At 39.9% G+C, this 21601-nt stretch overlaps 3 protein-coding genes across 6 annotated transcripts in view; 2 read left to right on the top strand and 1 right to left on the bottom strand.

The window, feature by feature from the left end:
- Positions 1–755: 755 nt before the first annotated feature.
- Positions 756–3126, top strand: LOC308103626 (SH3 domain-binding glutamic acid-rich-like protein 3). Its single transcript, XM_080453709.1, has 3 exons — positions 756–941; positions 1469–1636; positions 2840–3126. Exons 1-3 carry the CDS (start codon positions 897–899, stop codon positions 2900–2902), a joined length of 276 nt encoding a protein of 91 aa, XP_080309835.1. The 5' UTR covers positions 756–896; the 3' UTR covers positions 2903–3126.
- Positions 3127–5383: 2257 nt separating this feature from the next.
- On the top strand, positions 5384–9250 carry rps12 (ribosomal protein S12). The gene is made up of 6 exons (XM_080454223.1): positions 5384–5480; positions 5605–5648; positions 6584–6706; positions 7220–7322; positions 8270–8371; positions 9159–9250. Exons 2-6 carry the CDS (start codon positions 5635–5637, stop codon positions 9219–9221), a joined length of 405 nt encoding a protein of 134 aa, XP_080310349.1. The 5' UTR covers positions 5384–5480; positions 5605–5634; the 3' UTR covers positions 9222–9250.
- A 1267-nt stretch (positions 9251–10517) lies between these two features.
- eya4 (EYA transcriptional coactivator and phosphatase 4) overlaps positions 10518–21601 on the bottom strand; it is a 77644-nt gene continuing 66560 nt past the window's right edge. For 3 of the 4 annotated variants that reach the window (XM_080452365.1, XM_080452367.1, XM_080452368.1), the window contains 7 exons: positions 20987–21076; positions 20294–20352; positions 19761–19921; positions 17998–18112; positions 16232–16353; positions 12789–12889; positions 10518–11707 (listed from right to left, as the gene is read on the bottom strand). In XM_080452365.1, the coding sequence (XP_080308491.1) occupies positions 11627–11707; positions 12789–12889; positions 16232–16353; positions 17998–18112; positions 19761–19921; positions 20294–20352; positions 20987–21076 (729 nt within the window). In that variant the 3' untranslated portion in view covers positions 10518–11626. Of the gene's footprint in view, positions 11708–12788; positions 12890–12971; positions 13073–16231; positions 16354–17997; positions 18113–19760; positions 19922–20293; positions 20353–20986; positions 21077–21601 lie in introns of all 4 variants that reach the window. The other variant, XM_080452366.1, reaches the window with a different exon arrangement.

Here is a 21601-nt window from a genome sequence, read left to right as displayed (position 1 = left end):
TACCAAAGACGCAATAGTTTTCTTAGATCATGACCGTGCAAGTCTCAAAGCCTCATTTCATCACTCAGTGGCTTAAATGGGAAGATCAGACTCTAGACAATGAAACTGTTAACCACACTTATTAAAGGGGCGTGTCACACTGTAAGACTGAAGTGTAAAAGGTGTGTATTTTGTTTTGAGGTATTGTGTGTGTGTGTGTGTGTGTGTGTGTGTGTGTGTGTGTGTGTGTGTGTGTGTGTGTGTGTGTGTGTGTGTGTGTGTGTGTGTGTGTGTGTGTGTGGTGGGTGGATATCAAACAGAACACAACCACCCTAAAGACTAATCATTGTGTATATTCCGGCACTATACCTGCACCCAGTGATCTTGGTACATAGAAATTGATCTATTGAAGATTCTGACTTTCAAATGTACATATTTTTTGTTTTGATTGTATTGCTGTATTGTTGTATTGTGCTTTCTGCTTTGGCAATGTAAACGTATGTTTTCTCATGCCAATAAAGCCCTTTGAATTGAATTGAAAACAATTGTGTGTGTGTGTGTGTGTGTGTGTGTGTGTGTGTGTGTGTGTGTGTGTGTGTGTGTGTGTGTGTGTGTGTGTGTGTGTGTGTGTGTGTGTGTGTGTGTGCACATTCAAGCATGCGTTTAGCAACAAACAGGTTGCAACAGGAGTGTCAGTCAGAGTAGAAGAGGGTGTGTCCACAAGCTTAAGGTAAGCCATGTCCAAACCTGCTCACCTTGTCTACTGTCGCGGAAAAGCATACTTTGCATTCTCTCTCTTTCTCTCACACACACATACATACACACACTTCCAGTCCAGTCACTTAGGATAACAGCTGTCTGTCTAGAGAACCTGCAAGCTTATAGGGAATCTGAAGTTAGACAAGAAAATATCAGATATGTCTGTCATAGTGTATTACACCAGCGTGAGTGGTTCCACAGAGGTACAGTACTTTTCAGTTCTCTTTACCTGCATGTTGCAAAACAGTTTGTGAAATCACAGCTATTTCAGTGGGAATTGTAAATTGTAATTGACTAAGTTGTTAATGTTCTACAAAATGTGGAAGTGAGTACATTTTCACTGTGTGCGTAGTCATACTGATTGCAGGATTGTTTACACTGATTGTATAATTACATTCAATTTATGCTGACATGGAAAGCTACAGTAGCACCTTTGTCACATTTATGAAAAACTGGGCTTCTATTATTGTGTACAGTAGCCTGTGAGGCGTTTTATTATGCTTCTTTGCCTGCAAACATTTTACAAGCACTTAAAGCGGAGCGCACACATATGTAGATGTTTTACATTCAAGCTTCACATACAGAAAAAGATACAGAAAAGAATGTAGCCATTTTTATCAAGTAGTGACATGTCGTTGCAGAGTCTCTCTCCTTTGTCACCCGTATCATTTTTAATAGAGATGAAATGGTTTACTCCACTCTGAATGAATAACAAACATAATTTCAACAGATAAAGAGCCAACAGCAAAGAATCTTCTCGGTCCTGGATGGAAACAAGACTCAATACAAGGCTGTGGACATTGCTCAGGATTCAGCCGACAAGGATGAGATGAGGCGGAAGGCAGGGAACCCCACTGCTCTGCCCCCTCAGATATGCAATGGGAACACTTACTGTGGGGTAAGTCTCACACAATAATAACCCACTGTTTTGCACGAATATGTATAGTATTTTATAGTCATATAGTTTTTTAGTAAGGACAAAATCTATTTTGTTATCACACGCAGAGAAAAGGTGTGAGAATAGAATGTAGCCATTTAGCAGATGGTCTTATCCAGAGCAGCTTACAAGTGCAAAATCAGAGTAAATGACATGAATGAACCCTAGTATAGTCAACAAACAACTGGGTAAATGGTAACATAAGTAGAGTGCAAAGAAAAATAAGTGCTACAAAGTAACTAGGATACCAGGCAAAAATCACCCCTAGCATCTGTCTAAACAACATGCAATCTAGGCCTAAATATACATTTTCTTAGCATTTGTGATAAAGCAAAAACCTAACCCTAAATAACAAAACACATACAGTACTGTACTGTAGATCTGCATAGTACATCTATCAAAAAGGTGACAGGTATATACAGGGCAGGGGTAGGCTAGTACATTTAAACTGTGTCCTTGAGTTTTACAGTTTAGCTGTTTAAACTGATTTGTATGTGTCTACTCTGTATGGTGTAGTTAATTCATAAACAAATCACCAAAACATATTTCAAGTGTTTATAAGTATAAGTAAGTATTGTAGAGCAAGTTGTACAACGCAAATAACCAATATAACGCGTTTTAGCAGGACCTCTTACTGTAACTAAGGGTAAATCATTCACAAGTTGTAAATTATCATGCAGGAACAAGATCCTGTTTTGAATCTATATGGGTGTGCACCCAGGGAATGAATTATTATTTAAATGGTCAATACCACATGTCTGGGTAAACATGCACGCACTCGCACACCTTACCATTTATTATGAATCTTCTCGTGTAGGCAAAACAAATAATCATGTTTGAATGGGATTTGACCATTTAATCCATTCAAGGAGAGTATAATTGTATCATATTGTTGTATCATTAAAGCTGTTACGTGTTAAACTCACGATTAGCAGTCTTTTGCAGTCTACTTTCTCAAAATAATCTCAAACTATGCCCCTCCCTAAATTCACACGCCCTGCAATGCTTTGCAGAAGCAGTGAGAACGTATTTGGAATGTAAAGTAATTTTCAATATCTGCATGATGATGGTAGCATTACATGGTAACATGATAGCATTACAGTATGTAACTATGGACTAATGAAACCTGTCATATCTTTTCTTTCTTTTTCTGTTGCTCTCTAGGACTTCACTGCATTTGAAAATGCAGTGGAGATGGAGACTATAGATGAATTCCTCAAGATATGATATGATATTATAACAGGACAACCCAGATCATCATCTTTTGCCTGATTCACTGCCTTTTTTGCTTTTATTTTAATGTTGTTTTATGCTTTTGCTTAAATGTTTTGCTTTATTGTTAAATTAGTAGTACTTTTTCTGTAATTGTATTCTTGCTCTGTAAAGCACTTTGAGCTGCATTTCATGTCATGAAAGGTGCTATACAAATAAAGTTTGTTATTATTATTATCTCCTATGCCTTTTAATAACAAATTAAGCCCTATACTTCATATAGCAAATAGCAATAGCAGATCTCCACACTTACACACAATTTTCAGGAAAAAATGACATGCGTGTGTGTGTGTGCGTGCGTGAGCGTGCGTGTGCGTGCGTGTGCGTGTGCGTGCGCGTGCGTGTGCGTGTAACCAATAACATGCCCAAAACAGGGGACATCAGGGTTAATGTGGTTTTATAAATATGCGGAAAAGAAGAATTGTGGAAAATGTCTGACATATTGCTTTCATTTTTTTAAATTTGAGTGATCACAGATGTGTATGCATTACATTTGTTATGGGCTTTTCTTAAATAATGTATTTTTTGGCCATGGAAATGATTGAAAAATGTTTTTGGTCCTATGAAAATGAGTGCAGGCCCCAGGTTTTTCAGGTATGCGATACTCTATTGAATTTTTTTCCCCTACATTTTTATCCCACGATTTTGTAATCCCATTTTTTACACCCAGTGCCAATTGTCTATGTAATCCTGGGCATTACCTTCCCTCTGCCAACCTAGGGAGGCCAGGGCCGAGTCTCATGCCTCCTTCAATGTATGAGAGCCAACTTCTTATCACCTGACAGGGGGGGGGGGTGGTTTCCCCTGTTGGACGTAGCGCGTTCCTTTCCCCTCCATCAGGCGCCCCGGCTGGACAGGGGGAGGCAGTATTTTGTGAGGGTACCTACCCTAGGAGACACGGGGAGAACATGCAAACTCCACACAGAAAGGCCCTTTCACCAACCCCACCTAGGGTATGGGCACTGATGTTCGATGTGCGATCCTCTATTTTGTCAGAAAACCACCCTAAGCCCCAACCAGCAAGAATTGACACCAACAAAAATACATTTAGATGAATGAAAAAGTAACACAAAATATAAAAATGTGTCACAATATTAAACACATATAAACACAATAAAATTGTGATATGTAGTAGTTGTAGGCTGTCACACTATTAAACAAGTAAGGAGGACGGAGGAGGGAAAACATACATGTAATTGTGAATGGTTGTGTGTTTATTAGATTAATTGATTGATGGGGGGGTGGGGGGGGATTAAAAAAACTATTTTGGAGGGAGGAGGCCCTATAAACAAATGTTTACTTTGGGTTGGGCTAGCCCTGATGAAAATCGCTTTGGTTCCTCATTTATGATTAATACAAAGGCATAAAATAAATTTAAAATAGGCTTCAATAGGCAAGAAAGATTATATAAAGCCAGTACACCCCTGTTGTCCTATAATTATCAATGAGCTCATTTGTTCTCTCTCTCTCTCTCTCACACACACACACACGCACACGCACGCACATGCACACAATTAGTTTTGTTTTATTCTATAAACTACTGACAACATTTCTCTCAAATTCCATATAAAATAGAGCATTTAGAGCATTTATTTGCAGGAAATTACATCTGCTCAACATAAGAAAAGTGTTTTCAGACATTGAATAATGCAAATTAACAATTGTTTAAACTTGGGAAGAGTTTATAAATACATATTTGTTGAAATAGACCTGATTTCTTTCACTTAATGTCCACATTACCACAGCAGTCATTTTCATATTTATTTTTCCTCTTTCAGATTTTGTTCATGTGGTAACCAAGAAAGATGAGTAGTAGCCTAGTATGTTCCATCTGAGCTATATACTTTCTGGCAGTTAGTGAATACATGCCATACATGTAGCCTAGAGCAGTGGTTCTCAACCTTTTCAGGCCGTGACCCCCCAAAATATTTTTTTTAACTGGGGACCCCCCACCCCGACAAGCACTTGGAGGTAGGTAGGAGTTGAGCCTGAGGCATTGTATTTTATTTGACTTGGTACCAGATAAATATTGTGAAAATAGCAGATCTACAAGCTCACGCCTCGTGTTGCTGTGAGCTTAATGTAGATCTGCTATTTTCAAAATTATCCACAAGTTTCCTATTGTGGGCATCACTTCCTGACCTGTCCACAATACCTAGGAAACTTGTGGGGATATTATATGACAATTTGTCAAATGCTTGACCAGTTTAATATAGTATAGTTTGTTGATTACTTTTGATGCAGTAATGGTCTCCCCCATATATATATCTATGGTCTCCCCCCCCCCCCCCTTTTTTTTAGGTATTAAAAAGGTCTTAAAAGTCCTTAAATTGTCACTTCACTGTCATCTGGGGACGCCCCCTCCAAAAAAAATTGGGGGAAAAAACGTGGGAACCACTGGCCTAGAGTTTATTTATTATTTCATATTTATGGACAGGCAGACTAATGGATGCCATCGGGCACGCTGGGTCTGGTTAAAGCAATGTCGCTGACTGATGACGTCCTCTTTTATCCGCTGTCTGTGGAAGATTCGGTCGGTTTCTTTACTCTCCCATGCAATCTAGTTGATTTATACGCCATCCTTTACCCAAAAATGCCCAGAATTGTCTATTTACAATGTATACTAACTGTCCTTTCATATGTGATCTTTATTGCAGAATCTTAAGTCCATCCATCATTAATCTACAATGGCCGAGGAAGGGTGAGCACGACTGTCATTTGCGCACTATTTTACTCCTAGTAAAGTTAGGAAGGAAACGCATGCGGTTCATAAACAAGGTTTTATAAAGTGTAATCCCTGGTGGTCGTTAAGAGGCCACCTTAATATGTGGTAACGATTGTCACGTAAATATGTGAATATATCCGATTCTGTTTTACAATTAATTCTGATCCAGGTGCAGTTCAGCTAAGCTAATGCATCTATTTCACAGACTGCTAATCTGGCGAATTTGTTTATATCGGCGAATTACGAGCATATCGTTTTGCAGCACAACGGGTCAATAGGATGGTTATCAGTTTATTGCTTTTCTGTTATGTTTATGTTGACCATGCGCCCACCTCACACATGGGCAAAGCAAGTTAGTGAGTTATCTGTAGCAACATCACTTTGCCCTCACTTTAGAATGTAACCATTACTGCTACTGGAGGTTTAGAATTAGAACTTAAAAGCAGAGGTTTTCAAACTATTTTCATGTGGGGGACCCTCACATTAATGTATTTGGCTGCATACCCCCATCTGACATGATATTGTGCCATCTGACACATTGTGCCAGGGACCCCCATACAAGATTTGTGGTGTTCAAATGTTAGAAAATGTTTCAGTAAATAATCCAATGTTCAAAAACGAGATAAGTTATCTTCAAATAGCAGGTGTTTTGTTTCTATATTAACACATTATTTTGCGAGGGAACCAAGGTTGTGACAGTATGCATCACTGATGATATTTTGGCTCCCTCTACTGAAATCCAGTGAGGACAAATGCCTTTGTTACCCAATTTCTGTCTGAGATGTGTCAAACTAACTGTTTGACCCAGGAAGAATAGACTAATGGGGATGTGAAATAAACTATTAGACCCCACTTTGAGAACCACTGGTTAAATTAGAATCTAACTTAATGATTGCTTGTGTGTCCTGTAGTAGTAGCATTGCTGCTGGAGGTGTGATGGATGTCAACACCGCACTCCCTGAAGTGCTGAAGACCGCACTCATCCATGATGGTCTGGCCCGCGGCATCCGCGAGGCGGCCAAGGCTCTGGACAAGTATGTAACAAACCTTTACGTCATTACCGCCACATTGTTGTTGTTGTTGTTTGTCTTTAACCCATCAAGACCTGAGGCCATCGTCTGTCGGTGGAAACCTCATATGTTCAAAACTATTACTTTTCAGCAGATCAACCAGCTCAAAACGTGTCGCTTCGTGCCGTGTTTTGAGCTTGTAGTTCTGTTACTTAAGGTACTTTTGTGTGACGCGTTAATTTACAAAAAAACGTCAGCATGTGGCGATGAGGTTTCTGCCAGACAGCAACGAAATGCCTTCTAAATCCTATGTTGCTAAAATGACATGCTTTCCAGCCAGGTCTAAATGGGTTAGGTTGTGACAATGGTTGATGTGTCACTGATGATATTTAGGGCTCCCTCTACTGAATTTCAGTGAGGACAATTGCCTTTGTTACCCAATTTATGTCTGAGATGTGTCAAACTGTTAACTAGTTGTCTGGGGAGACCCAAGCTTCTTGATCCTCAATTAATTTGGTTAATTCCTGTCCTTTAAAGGCGCCAGGCCCACCTCTGCGTCCTTGCGGCCAACTGTGACGAGCCCATGTACGTCAAGCTGGTGGAAGCCCTCTGTGCCGAGCATCAGATCAACCTAATCAAGGTAAAAAACATGTCTTAAAGTTCTGTTCAGATGACGTTAGTATTACGAGAGCACGTCTATAATATATATTTTTTTACTTTGATGCCGGTGATGATTTCACAGAACATGCGTTGCCGTTGATGTATGTATTAGTAAAGCAGATTTGGGAAGAGACTGAGCCCATTCACTTGGCCTATAATTCAGGGGTCCAGTATATACTGTCTGTGCATTGTGCAGCTGCCTGGCCCCTGACTATCCTTGATTTGATAGGCAAGCTGTCATAACTACCTTGGACTGCATCAGCTGTCATGTAGGATGTGTGCATTACATGCATTACAAATGAGCCTGTTAATGAAGGAGTTGATGCTGAAATTAAATGTGATATACAGCCAAGGGATGAAAAGAGTGTTTGGCGACTCATTTTTATTTCTTTTGATTTTAAATGTACATATGCAAATGAGAGGGGCCAATTACATATAATAATGTCCCCCCCCCTTAATTACATTAAGGCCCAATATTTCTACACATGCTACAAATTGCTGCAAAACCTGTATATCCACTCATTACGGGCCTACACAAGAAGTTAAAGGGTCATTTTAGGTCTGAATGATGTAGTGTGCATGTTAAAATCATGTATACTTTACATTATTGCGCACAATTTTCCAAAGCGTACATTTACACCACTGGACCAGTAACCGTCCGGGGGTTCAGGAGGCTTTTAAGAAGGGGCCAAACCTCCGAAGGCGGCTTTTTTTTGTAGTCTAATGTTCCGCTCACAACTGTGTTGCTGTATCAGTGATGATGATTTGGCTCCCTCTACTGATGAATACCATGAGGATAACTGCCATCCGTTACCAAATATGTCTGAGATACAGATAATACTTGCAGTATTAACTTGGCTACAGAGTAAATGTTCTGAAAATGTCAGACCGGAAGCATTTATTTAACTTTCAGTTGTCTCTGTTCAGGTTGATGACAACAAGAAGCTCGGTGAGTGGGTTGGTCTGTGCAAGATCGACCGTGAGGGCAAGCCCCGCAAGGTTGTTGGCTGCAGCTGTGTCGTGATCAAGGTAAATGGATGCTCTCTAGTTGTGAACTGAACATGTGTGATAGTAGTGTTGGACAGGGACTGCGAGGAGATGAGAAGGGCTGATGAACCTGTTTGAGATCACAAGGTTTATTGTCAACAAAACCACATAAGAAGGGGCCAAACCCCCGAAGTAGCTTTTTTTTAATCTAGTGTAATCTTGTTCCGCTCACAACTGATGTCAAGTTAAAGCTGTGTTGCTTATCAGTGATGATATGTTGGCTCCCTCTACTGATGAATATCATGAGGATAAATGCCATCCGTTACCAATATGTCTGAGATACAGATAATACTTGTTATCGTGACATAGGACTTATATTGGATGAAATTAAGTGGTGACCACGGATTAATGAATGGATTACTTGATGTTTTAGTGAAACAAACTTTCTGATCAGCTACTATATCATGTTGCAAACTTGTACTGCTCATTTTCTGACATCCAGAGTGTGATAACCCATCGGCTGTGGTTCTCCATTGTCTAATCATAACGTGATTAGAATTTTACATTGGGATGTCCATAGGACAGAATTGTGTCTGTGATCTGATGAGGGTCATGTTGAAGCTGGCTATGTTAGTGAGTGCTAGTACCCTCTGTGCCATGCATCTTTCTGAAATAATTGCTGGACTGAAGGCAAGGATATGAGTCTGTCATCTACCAGTGGTCCGGTAGTGTCTGGGTCTAATCTTGTGATTTGTTTTTAGGAGCGTTTACAAGTTTGTCATGATGTTCTCTACTTGACTAGTCTAATAATGACTTGTTTTCTCTCTAGGATTATGGCAAGGAGTCTCAAGCGAAGGACGTGATTGAAGAATACTTCAAAGCCAAGAAATGAGGTGTCAATAAAGATGTGGGAGTAAATGCTACTGTCTCAAGTGTTATTAATTCATTGTCATATTTACTGATGCTGAATGTATTTGGTGCAGGTCAACTCCAGTATGGGGCTTGTGCTGCTTGAAATGCATTTAATAACCGGTCAAGGTAATTTCTGCACATTGTAGAGATCTGACATGATGCAAGACTATGGGAAATGCATGTATAATGTTGAGTGTAACCACCACTGGTCTGGGAGGAGTAGGTCATTTTACCAATATATTAATTATCTTTGATCACAGGCTGAGGTTTAACCTTTTTCTTAAACCCATTTAGACATGAGGCCGATTCTAAATCCTGACCAAGTTTTCTGAAAAACTTGAAATATTTATTCAAAAATTACAAGAAATGTATGTTGCTATATACTTTACATAGCATCAACCCCAACAGGAGTTCCTGGATTGAGAGGTATATTTAGGGGTTCCCGGTGACCCTAAATGGGTTAAATGCACACATTGCATTTCACAGGTTTCATGATCATGAAATTCCTGGATATATTTTGGAATTCAAAACTTTTCCAGGCCTGGAAAAGGCCTTGAATTAATCAAATGTATTGGAAAATGTTTGGATATAATTTACATAGTTTTTGGTTAGTGATTTTGTTCATCAGAACATGTCTAGCATTACGTGAAATACATGTGGCCTAATGTATACAGGATGTCACGTGACAAAGAAGGGATCTACAAGCATAACACGTTGCACTGTGATACGTTAGCTTGTAGAGCTGTTCGTCACGCGACTCCTTTGCTTGAGTCTATATGGGACGTTGATTGCACCATATGATTGCTATTCGGTAAAATACACTGGAAGAATTTGTTAAAAATGTATGGGAACCATGAGTGTAGTTGTGGTCTATCATTTTTACTTGGCAGAAAAAGATAAAATGCTTTTCATACTTGTCAGTAATTCTGAAGCTGAGCTGGCTAATGTCCGGATAACCCTTGATATTTTTTAACTACAGAGGTGAGATTTGACACTATTTAATGACAATTAGTATGAGTTCAGTTATGTGAAACATATTAAAGTAAGTCCACTGAAAGTAATTTGAGCCTTTTGGCTCCTGGTCTGTGGTACACTTCATCATTGCACGGGTGGCAATAGTCCCCAAGGTTTGGTCTGACAAGCTGGTAATTTTTATCTGGCATTTCATATACAAGTTCTCAAAATGGTGTTCAATTATCCTTGAAAGTGTAATGTAGGTGTGTGTTTTGTGTACAAGTGTGTTACTCTCAATGTCTAAATAGTGGTATTAATTTATTAATATTGCAATGTAACAGAAAATGCATGGGTCGACAGGTTTAGTTTTCTCCTTTATATCTACATACATACACCTTTCTGAATAAAGAAAATGGACAAACACACAAACACGTTTATAAGGCACAACACATGACGCACATTCTCCTTGTCCAAAAAAAAAGCTTTTAAAAAAAATCCAGAGACCAAAAAAGTTAAAATCTTCATTCACAAAAATCCACTGCCCCCCTTAAGTTTACTGTAAATAATTTACATGAGTTTCGGCTACATTATGTTTTGTGTTCAGAGTATTAACAGTTGTCAAAGAATTAGTGTTCACACCCAGCTCTTGTCCCTGCACACATTAAAGCCCTGTTATACATACTTGCGCAATGGTGCCGTGCACCACAAATGGCAGATATACAAGCTCACTTGCGAGCTTGTAGATATGCCATTTCCGGTGTGTGACATTGTGCGCAACCAAGTTTAAACCAGTATTCCTTTAATGCAGTGGTTTTCAAAGTGGGGTCCATGGACCCTCAGGGTACCTTGAAGGGGTTCCAAATGGACCCTTACAGGTCTGTAACTCGGTGTACAAATGGAACCCCATTTGTACACACTCAGCGTTATGGGGGTCCTTGAAATTAAAAAAGTTTGAGAACCAATGCTTTAATGATTCAAATTCATGTTTGGTGGAGACGATTCTTCCCAAGTGTTGGATAGAGTTCTAATTGAAGAACCTGGGCCTCCCACACAGGAAACCAAACATCTAGTGGTCGGTCAAAGGAAAAAAAAAATCCTCCTTGGCCAAGGGAGATATAGAGGTTTACAGGGTCTCAGGTAGAGCTGCGCTGCTACAGTTGCATGGGCATTAGAAGTCCACAAACATGGGGTATAACAAGTATGCCCACTGTTCTCTGCTTTCTCTTCCTTTCTTCTCTCTCTCCTCTTCTTAAGACCATTCAGAGTATGTAAATCCAGATATTCAAAAAACAGGGAAAAAAGCAATGACAAAAAGTTGCAGTGTATTGTGTGTTTTTTTTTTCTTAAATAGGTATACAAAAGAAGGGGCTGCATCGCCCATTGCTGACCATTTAAATGGTAACATTGCATGTGTCCATTATCACCATACAGTTACAGGTACTCAAACTCCAGTGCTTGGTGTAACGCCAGCAGGTCAGAGTGACTCGATATCCTCCAGAAAGGCATGTTGTGCTGTAGGGCAGACAGACACACACACACACACACACACACACAGACACATTTAAATGAAAAAGCAAGAGACGAGTCAACATGCACACGGTTATTATTTTCATATTTGTCACACACCGCCACCCAAAGTCATGCAAGCTACACTACTGTAGCTTGTAGCTGCTTGGCTTACAAAAAGCACCGCAAAACAAAATCCATGCATTCCTACTGTATTGCTAAACACTCCCAGCACCCAGCATTATGAACTGTGCCCCAAAGCTGAAGAAGACGTAAGACTCACACACATAATTCCCTGTTCAAGAAATGTGCACTAGAGCTACACAGAGCCTACAGTGGTTTATCACGAATTGTTGATCCATATTGTGCTTGTAACAAAAGGCTCTTTCCTGTCTCATACACATAGTGAATGGTAACATCACCGACTGATGAATGAGAAACAGATTTCCGCAGTATCCGCACATCCTTGGAAAGTCCAGTCAATCATTAGTTGCGGTGGGGTGTCGTGCACCAAAAATAACACATCTACAAGCTGTAGAGCTGTTATTTTGGGTGCATTGTGGTGCACAGCCAAGTATAACTCGGGCTTAATGATGGACGAGGAGAGGACACTACTGTGTATTGCACTAGAGTTAATTTACACATGGTCTAAGACATGAGATTGTTATAAACTTAAACACTGTGTACACTTTTGTCTCCCTTTCATTTATGCAACCAAACTTAACAAGTCTAAATTGTATTTACTCATATATGAAAAGAAAAACTATCATGGCTCAAAAAGGATTGTCATTCAAGTTAAAGATGCATCAACTGAACAATTTTTTGTTTTTATGGTACAAAATGTACAACACTGGTCAAGTCTCACAATCTCAATACCCGACACTATCAGTTGAGATCAAAAGTCTACTTTCATCTCATAAAAACAAACAAAAGTGGGACACAAAAAAAAACCAGCAAGTAGACAAACAAAAGTAAATGACCAACTCAAAACCACTACACACACAGCAAAGAAAGGCAGGCTTGGGTCCAGTCAGCGCTCACGCTGTGTGGAATAGGCGGGGTCACGGTGAAGTTGCTGGTCCATTACCTTTTTGGCCGCCTGCTCCTCTTCCACACCGTCCCCAATTACAACATACACTACTTTCCTGCCAAACCTTTGCATTATGCGCTCAAAGCAACTCTCTTTGCCTGCAAAAAATAAAAAATAAACAAGGGGAGGAAGGAGGGTTAAAGTTCAGAGTTTATTTTATTTTTTATTTTTTTCGTTTACCTGGCTTGCCGCATGCTCTTCATCTCTCCCATCGCCAACCACAACATATGTAATGTTAGTGCCAAAGCGGTTGACTATACGCTCAAAACAGCTCTCTTTGCCTGGAGACAAACAAACGGCTCACACAGATTTTCTTTTCCTTTACTTTTGGTGGTTTAGACGGAAATGAAAGACAGGATGAGACAGGCTTGTGTACATCAGGAATGGAGTGAGGGATGAGAGGAGACAGGGAGGAAGATGCATTCACACACACAAATATAGACACTGTTTTTGTTCCCATAACATTGGTCTCACTCTACACAGGGCATGCCTGAGAGGCTCTTCGGTTCAAACAGATGTCATCGGTTTGGTAAATGGTTAACGCGGAAGGAACAGAAGGAAGCGTGGATAATTACAGAAGTCATATCCTAAATTTAAAGCAATGTTGAACTTTGGTAATTGCTACCTGGGCATGTTTTAAGACCAAATATTGTCCATCATTTTTGTTTATTGCTTCTGTGCTCTGTGATAGAGAAATGTGCAATGTTCCATTCACTCTTTGTATGGCAAAGCAGGACTCAAGACCAGCCTCTCTTGCACATAAACACAATCTAGCGCAATCAATAGATCACCAATATCGGTGTAACGTGAGCTTTGCCACCACTGCCAGTAGGTGAAATAGGCGGTGGGGGGGATTACGTCCCAGCCAGGTCCATGTACTGTATCAGTTTTTTATATGGAAAACAAAAAAAAGAAGGACTCTGGCCAGCAGGTGTATGAGACAATTGAGGCTTGTCCTTTGGATAAGATCAGTGGCATGGCCCCTTAATGGCCTGAAGGTCTGTTCGAATGGGATACAATGGGGAGAAACAGATTATAAGCTTTATGTGATAGAAGTGTGATTTTGATACCTGGTTCACATACAATGAGAGTGAATGTGAATCACAACTTCCAGTTCCTCGATCACAGAGCACATCAGCAACAGATAACGATGATGGACATTATTTGGACTTACATCATGACCACGATGCTATGCAATCCAGGGTTCAATAATGCTTTAAGACACTGGTTCTCAACATCAGGTCCCAACGGACCCTTATGGGCCTGTAACTCTGAGAGTATACAAATGGAACCAAATGGACTTACAGGTCCAACCTCAGAGTTTGTACACTCTCAGAGTTAAATTGGGTCCTCGAAATTCAAAAAGGCTGAGCACCACTGCCATGTCTCTTTCTACCTATCCACTGCAGCTCTACAGAATGACAGAGGGTATGTGGATGTGGTCAGGAGCCTTTCTGAGACGTGGCATCTAACCTGAAACACTGCTTGTGTCTTGAACCTCAGAGAGTTGTCATGGTTACCACATTACTATGTCCATATGAATTAAGGCACCGCAGGGCTGATTTGGGCGTAACGTAAGGTCACGGACACAGGGAACACTCAAACACACACTGACACACACAAAATTGGCTTGTGTTTCCTCTCCTGAGAATTTTGGCTCTCTCTCCTTTTTTATCAAAGTTGTTTGTTTCCTCCAGTCAGATTGATATAGGGTTGAATTTAGGGCTGGCCACAGTCACGGCACATTAGCATAACTTTCAAGGGTTCAGGCAGAGTCCAGCTGGAAAGCGGGCGTCTGTCCAGAGTGTCAGAGGGCGTCTGTGTCAGAGGGTAGGCGACAAGGCCAGATGGGGAGCAGGTGAGGTGACGACTACAGTAATGTGTGGATGTTTAGGAGGACAGTGGATTTCAAAGTGGGGACTGCAGGCTCCAGGGGGGCCACCAGGGGGCACTAAGGGGCCAATTAGAAAGGACATTTTAAAAAAAATTGAATAAAATAAATAAATATATATGATGAAAATGTTTTGTAATTTATATGAAATTTCAATTCATAAGATTATTGTGCCAGTTTAACCACTTTGAACTTGGCATCTCTATGTTGGGCTTGTCATTATTGTCCAAATGTTCCACTTCATTTTCACTTAGAAATTCATTTCAGAATAGGGAGCTGCAGCCAGAAGCTATGTCTATTTGGGGGTTCTTCACATGGACAATCTTGGGAACCCCTGGTTTAGGTTAACATTCACTGGAGATGGATATTGAGGATTAAATGTTATGCTTGTGGGTCATGCAAATGCAATGTTGTATGTACTGTACAGTAATTTGCTACACGATTTAAAAGGAGGGTGGGTGCTTAACACAGAACATACATGAATACTCATAAAGTGCAGTAAATGCTATCTATAACTAGATTACACTAATGCCTAATTTATACTTTATAGGTGCACTGAACCGTCACACGACAAAGACAGATAGAGAGTGTGCGTGTATGTGTGTTTTCTTTTTATGCCGGATTATGTGTGGGTCACACTTTCACATACTCAGTTTAGCCCAATTCAGATTGGCCTCTAGTTTCAGAGTGGCAAACTAGAGCACTCTGCCTAGAATTATCCAGTTTTGCAATGTTCCACTGCAGGGACTAATGGAATCTGTCAGCACTGAGATTCCCAAGTATCGTAAGAGGAAACCTTCACCGTGGTCCGTGGATGTGGTGTTTCTGATGTAGGCGTGGCAGCAAAATTCGACTGAGAATGTGCAAGTTTGACTATGACAAACATATCTTGTCAGCAAACAATTATTATGTCCCTCTTTCCCATTATTTGGAGAACTATATGTACAGCACAGAATATGTACGACTGTATAGGGTATCAAACTAAAATATAAAAAAATAGAAGATAAAATGTTGCTAAGTGAACCCTAGCATCCATATTCTGGCATGTCATAATAAGGAACTAAGGTTCAGTGAAAATAGCTCACAAGAGTTGTAGACAAGCTATTTTTGGCGAAGACATTTGGTCAAGTATATAGGGTTCAAGTGGTTAAAGTTGTCTTGTGATGGGTTGTCAACTTTGTAGTCCTTTGTCACCACCTGTATCAATTCTGCTGCAGTGTGTCAAACTTGCAAACATATCAATTGCGCTGCCGACTGAATGTTTACCACCCTCAAACTATAGGCCGTTATGTGTAATGTTAAAACTGCGGAGCAGTGAATCGATAACATAAGAGAAGGATGAGAAATATCAAGCTAACTGAAAGTCAAATGAATTGGAGTGATTTGAGGGTTAATTCTTTTGTGTTTAATTATTAGTGTCTTACCAGATTATCTATGTCCCACTCCCTAGTTTTAGTTTGTAGCTGATTTGGTTGGCTGTCTGCAAGTTAATCTGCTGAATTGAGGTTCATTACAAAATGGCGGTTGAAGGGATAGTAGTGTCTCTTACCAATTTTGGTTGCACTGTAAATGTTCTCTATTGGGAAAGCAGATCCAAGACTATACAAGAGAACTTTAGCCAGCGCTGGTATGAGCTGTGTCGTGGTCACCAACACATTTACACAATTACTCCTGTGGGAGAGAGAGAGAGAGACACACACACACAGACAGACAGAGATACATTAGATTAATGGATATGGGTGGATGTTTGAAAGTTGATGGATGGATGTAGGGCAGTGACAAAATGGGGTTGGCAAGATATTATGATAATATTATGTATCAGGTTGGTTAAAATGTACTTTTTGTAGTCATGCCCACCTCTCTGCTAGGAGAGGACATACATGGACAGAGCCCACCTTCAGAGGGAGCAGCTTATGAAATTTGCATATTACACACCTCCAGAGGGAGGAGCTTAATGCATTTGCATTTTCCACAAAGTCATTTTTATTTAATGCTTCACATCATTAGATTAATTTCACTTTTTTTGGGAAATCAGTTTATTTGGGGTATTTGATTTCTAAGTTTAAATAAAATGTATTCCCTTCATTGGTTTGGTTGTTATTTTGGCTTTGTATTGAGGCATTTATGTCATTTTTTAATCAGCATTTAGTTTTTAGTTTGATTTGATGGACATTTTAGTTTTGAACTTTGAGCTTAGAACCTAGAACCTTTTATTTGTAAACTGATTTGTAGACTGACTTATCGCTTGAGGCATGTTGGCATACAAGCTGAGAGTGAGCAGGAAATGCATAACCTTTTAGAATTTAGATAGAGTGTGAATGTTTCCAACAGTGGTCTAGAACCACAAACTTTGTGTTTACAAAACTCTAACACATCCCATGTGCTACAGAGGTATGGAAAGTATCAGGGAAGTCAAAACTTTACCTGGTGGGATTTAGATGCAGAAAATGTTACCACTGGTGGTTTCAAACCACAAACCTTCTGTTTACAAAGCATTGGCATTTCCCCTGCACCACAGACACATGTAAGTTATGGGTGACTACAGTTATGAAATGTTGGATGGCGATGATTGGTCTATAGTTGTAGCCTACAGAGGATCTGACTCTTTCATTGTATCCACAACATCACTTGGGCATCGGAAATAATCTAAAAGCTTTATCATTTTAATTGAACATTAAATGTGACAATGATTTACTTAGCCTAATATAATTTAGACCACACCCTGCCCACTGTTGAATACTACAAAATTTCATGAATTTAGTATGCATCTCACGTACTGTAGTAATGTAGTAGCTACTAAGCTTTCGGACATACTAAATAAATAGTAATCTGGCATACTACTGTAAATAGTATGTTGGTATGTGATTTGAGACGGGGCCCATGGCTCCTTGAATGGTGGTTATTACACCACCTTGACAATTCAGTTAGTTGCTTTATACCCCAAATTAATTATTATGTTCAGAGCTTTGGTGATCCATTACTTTCAACGACTATCAAATAGTTATAATGTAAGATCATGCCCATATTGATAATTAACATTTTAGACTCGATCCTAAAGTATGCAAGTAACTTGTATTCTTACTTTCTACTTTTGTCTCCTTTTAAACTGAACTACACCCCATGGACACAATAAAATGAGCGTCACGTCATTTACCAATGTATGGAAATGAGAAAGGATGTATGGACGTTTGGTTATATGTATGGATGATATATAGATGGGTGGAATGTTTGCTGGATGGATGGATGATGGATACATGATTGGATGATGAATGGAAGTTTAGATGGATGGCATTTGGATGAATGTGGAGGAGGCACCTAGAGCTGATAATGGACAGTGACTTGAGTGCGTTGGTGAGCCAGGAGTCTGTCAGAGCCTCCACCTCTGCTCTTAGCTGGAGCCAGGCGTCCCTCTTAGCAGGGCCCAGCAGACCTACAACAAGAATTGAAAACGTTTGAAAATCTGCCCAAAATAGGGATGCCAGGGTTAAAGTGCTTAAGAGCCTTTTGGGCAGAATGTGAAATGACAGAAATGTGGACTAATTCCAAAGCTAAATCATACCAGAGGGAGCTTCAAGTGACTAAAACACAACCTCTAAAACAGTGGTTCTCAAAAAGTGGGGTCCGGCGGCATTGAGGGGGTTACAGGGGGTACCCAGCTAAATGATTGGTAACTCTGAGAGTGTACTAATGGAACCAAATGGACCCGTAGTACGTGGCCTAATGCATAGTAAACTAGGGGTCCTTGAAATGAAAAAGATTGAGAATCACTGCTCTAAAACAGGGGTCTTCCACGTTTTTCAGCCCAAGGACCCCTTAGCTAAGAGAGAGATGAAGCAGAGACCCCCCCCCTACATATTGTATACAATTGTGTTGCAGATTAAACTTTTCAGATAGTTGGATTCATGTTACTGTGCATTTTCAGATAGTTAACCTTTTAAACCCTCAATATTTAGTCAACTTGCCCGTTATCTCTGTACTTGGTCTGCTCTTTTTCCTATATACAGCAACTCTCCGAAAATAGCCGATCTACAAGCTCACAACGTAGATCTGCTATTTTCGGCTAAAGTTCCCCATCACACAAAATATTTGGCGGACCCCTTGTAGTAACTCTGAGGACACCCTAGGGGTCCCAGGCCCCCTGTTGAAGACCACTGCTCTAAAACCTCCGATCATTCCACTTCCCTCACCACGAGGTTGGCCTGCCTGTTTTCAGTTGTCACTTATCCCAGTTACTTTGTAGCACTTCATTGTTTTCTTTGCACAAAGAAGCCTGCACTTTGTTTGTTGACTAGAGGATAATTTACTCCCATCTTGCACTTTGTAAATCACTCTGGGAAAGAGCGTCTGTTATATGCCTAAATTGTGAAGTGTAATCGTCGTTGTTGGGGCAGAAACCTTGCATTTCCACTAGTTGTGATAGTTGCTGAGGTCAGCTATATTCAGTATTTTCAATTTCTTTGAAAATGTTCACCCATATGACATGCCCAAAATTGGGACGCGAGGTTGAAAGTGGTCAAGTCTGTCTGTGGGTTTTTATAAATATTGAAACAATGAAAAGTATTAAAACTTGCGACAAAATAATTGGACATTGGACATACAAGGTCTCCACCAACAGCGATTAAATTGTATTTAACCCATTACAGTAAGAACGCATCTGAGTCATTTAAGATTTCTTTGGCTATTCAACAAATAGCAGATATACAAGCTCATAGCGCGGCACTGAGTGCCGTGCTATGAGCTTGTAGATCTGCTATTTTTGAAACATTGTGAAAATGTGTGCAAAGCTTTATTCCACAAATGTCTTCTAAAACAGTTTTTTGAAAAAACGTATGTTGCTATATCAGTGGTGTCAAGGATGTATTTGGCCGCGGACCCCCATCTCAAAATATGTTGTTCCAGGGACCCCCAGAAGCACAGATCGGAGTTAAAAACGTTCGCTTTAAAACATTATATTCAAAGATTGCACAAATTTTCAATATTTTTCAAAGATCTGCTATTTTTGAATAGCCGAAGAAATCTTAAAATGACACAGCTGTGTTCCCGGTCTTAAAGGGTTAACACCTGACTGGATGGCTTACCCCCCACATTGTTTTTGTATGTGGTGTACATCTCTTTGACTCGTCGGTAGCGGAAGGCCAGCTTCCTCATCCAGTCGACCCCACCGCGGACCCCCGTGGCCAGGCACAGGTTGGCGCTGGTTGCAGCTGCATGGAAGCCATCAGTTGCAAAACTGTAAGTACTGTCGATAACAATAATGATTATGTTTTATTACAAAACTCTGCTCTTGGGGAAACAAAAAGATTAATTTATTCATTATTCAGGACTGTGTTTTTTGTTGTTGTTGTTGTTGTAAGAACGGCTCCGATATTTATTAATACAAATCTAATGATGCATTTGTTTTCTTTCTTGCATATATTTATTATAATAAATGTTATCTTTATCCTTAAAAGGCCAATTATAATCAATCAAACAAGCAATAATTGTTATCAATAATCAAGTACATGATTGTTTATAAATGTGTTGGGATTTAATACATAAAAAGTATTTACATTTATCCACAATTTTGAGATTGTACAGATTATAACTGAGTGGAAATGTCTTGAAATCTCACCTTAAGTCCTGGCCATTGTCATCTGATGAAACGTCATCAATGTGTACCTGATCACACTCCTAAACACACACACACACACACACACACACACACACACACACACACACACACACACACACACACACACACACACACACACACACACACACACACACACACACACACACACACACACACACACACACACACACACACACACACACACACAAACCCACTATTTGAGAATTTAGCATGGCACAAGGGGCGTTCCCCTGCAAAAGCTGCAATCTTCGGACACCAGCCTTAGCCCTACAAACATCTGTGCTACCCGTTACATTATGCATAGGTGTGGTTTGGGCGTTACATTAATAAAACCATTCACCTGTCGCACATGCCATTGCCTTTAAGAGAAGAGTGCCCAATTAAGCCATTATCCCCAGTGAAATCTTGTGAAATCTCGTGCACAAAAATGAATTTCATGCATTGATTTACACCTGTAAACCTGTGAAATCTGATTCTGATTCTGTTATATGGTTTTATGCCACTAGGGGGTAGTATCTCTCATTAATTTATAACCCACTAATTTGCAGTCTAGATGTGTGCATTAGGCTGCACTATAACAAGCAAGGTGAAAACTTTGAAACGTGCACAAAGGAAACTTTAGCCTTGAAGATGATGTGTGTTTGTGTGTCCGTCTGCTTTTATCTCACTAACCTCCAAATCATTGAAGAATAAGTGTGTGTCAGCCAAGTTGAAGATCATCTCCTCCATCCGTAGACCAAGCGTTACTGCCATGGGAGGGTCCTGATGGAGAAGAAATGAGTCATCATCATCACCATCATCATCTTCCCCAAAAACCGTCAGGTTGTCCATTATAGTCTGGATTTATGTTTTGATTAATCCTAATCTTCTGTTGTCTTAACTTGTCTTTGTGTTGAATCCTTCTTGGAAATAAAATAAAAAAAACATAACTAGTCAACTGAAAAACAGAAAATATGTTTTCGAACAGAGATAAATTGTCCAATATCTTCAAAACACTTCTGTAGTCTGCAAATGAATGTCCTACATTTTCAAACATTTTCCAAAATTCTTTGAAAAGAAAATAGCAGATCTACAAGCTCACAACACTGTGACATGTGAGCTTGTAGATCTGCTATTTTTGCTATTTTCTTTCCATTTCGCAATAGGGGGGATGCAGCCAGATGCTATGGCTATTTAGGGGTTGTTCCAACTTCCTTGGCATGAGAAAGTTTGGGAACCCCTGAGACACTATCACCTCTTACCAAGCACATATCCAAAGACAGTATGTACAAAAAGGCTATTATGAGA

The sequence above is a fragment of the Gymnoscopelus braueri genome (assembly GCF_963280865.1).
Source record: "Gymnoscopelus braueri genome assembly, chromosome: 16".
In the NCBI taxonomy this organism is placed as follows: domain Eukaryota; kingdom Metazoa; phylum Chordata; class Actinopteri; order Myctophiformes; family Myctophidae; genus Gymnoscopelus; species Gymnoscopelus braueri.
This window is presented reverse-complemented; position numbering and strand designations above follow the sequence as displayed.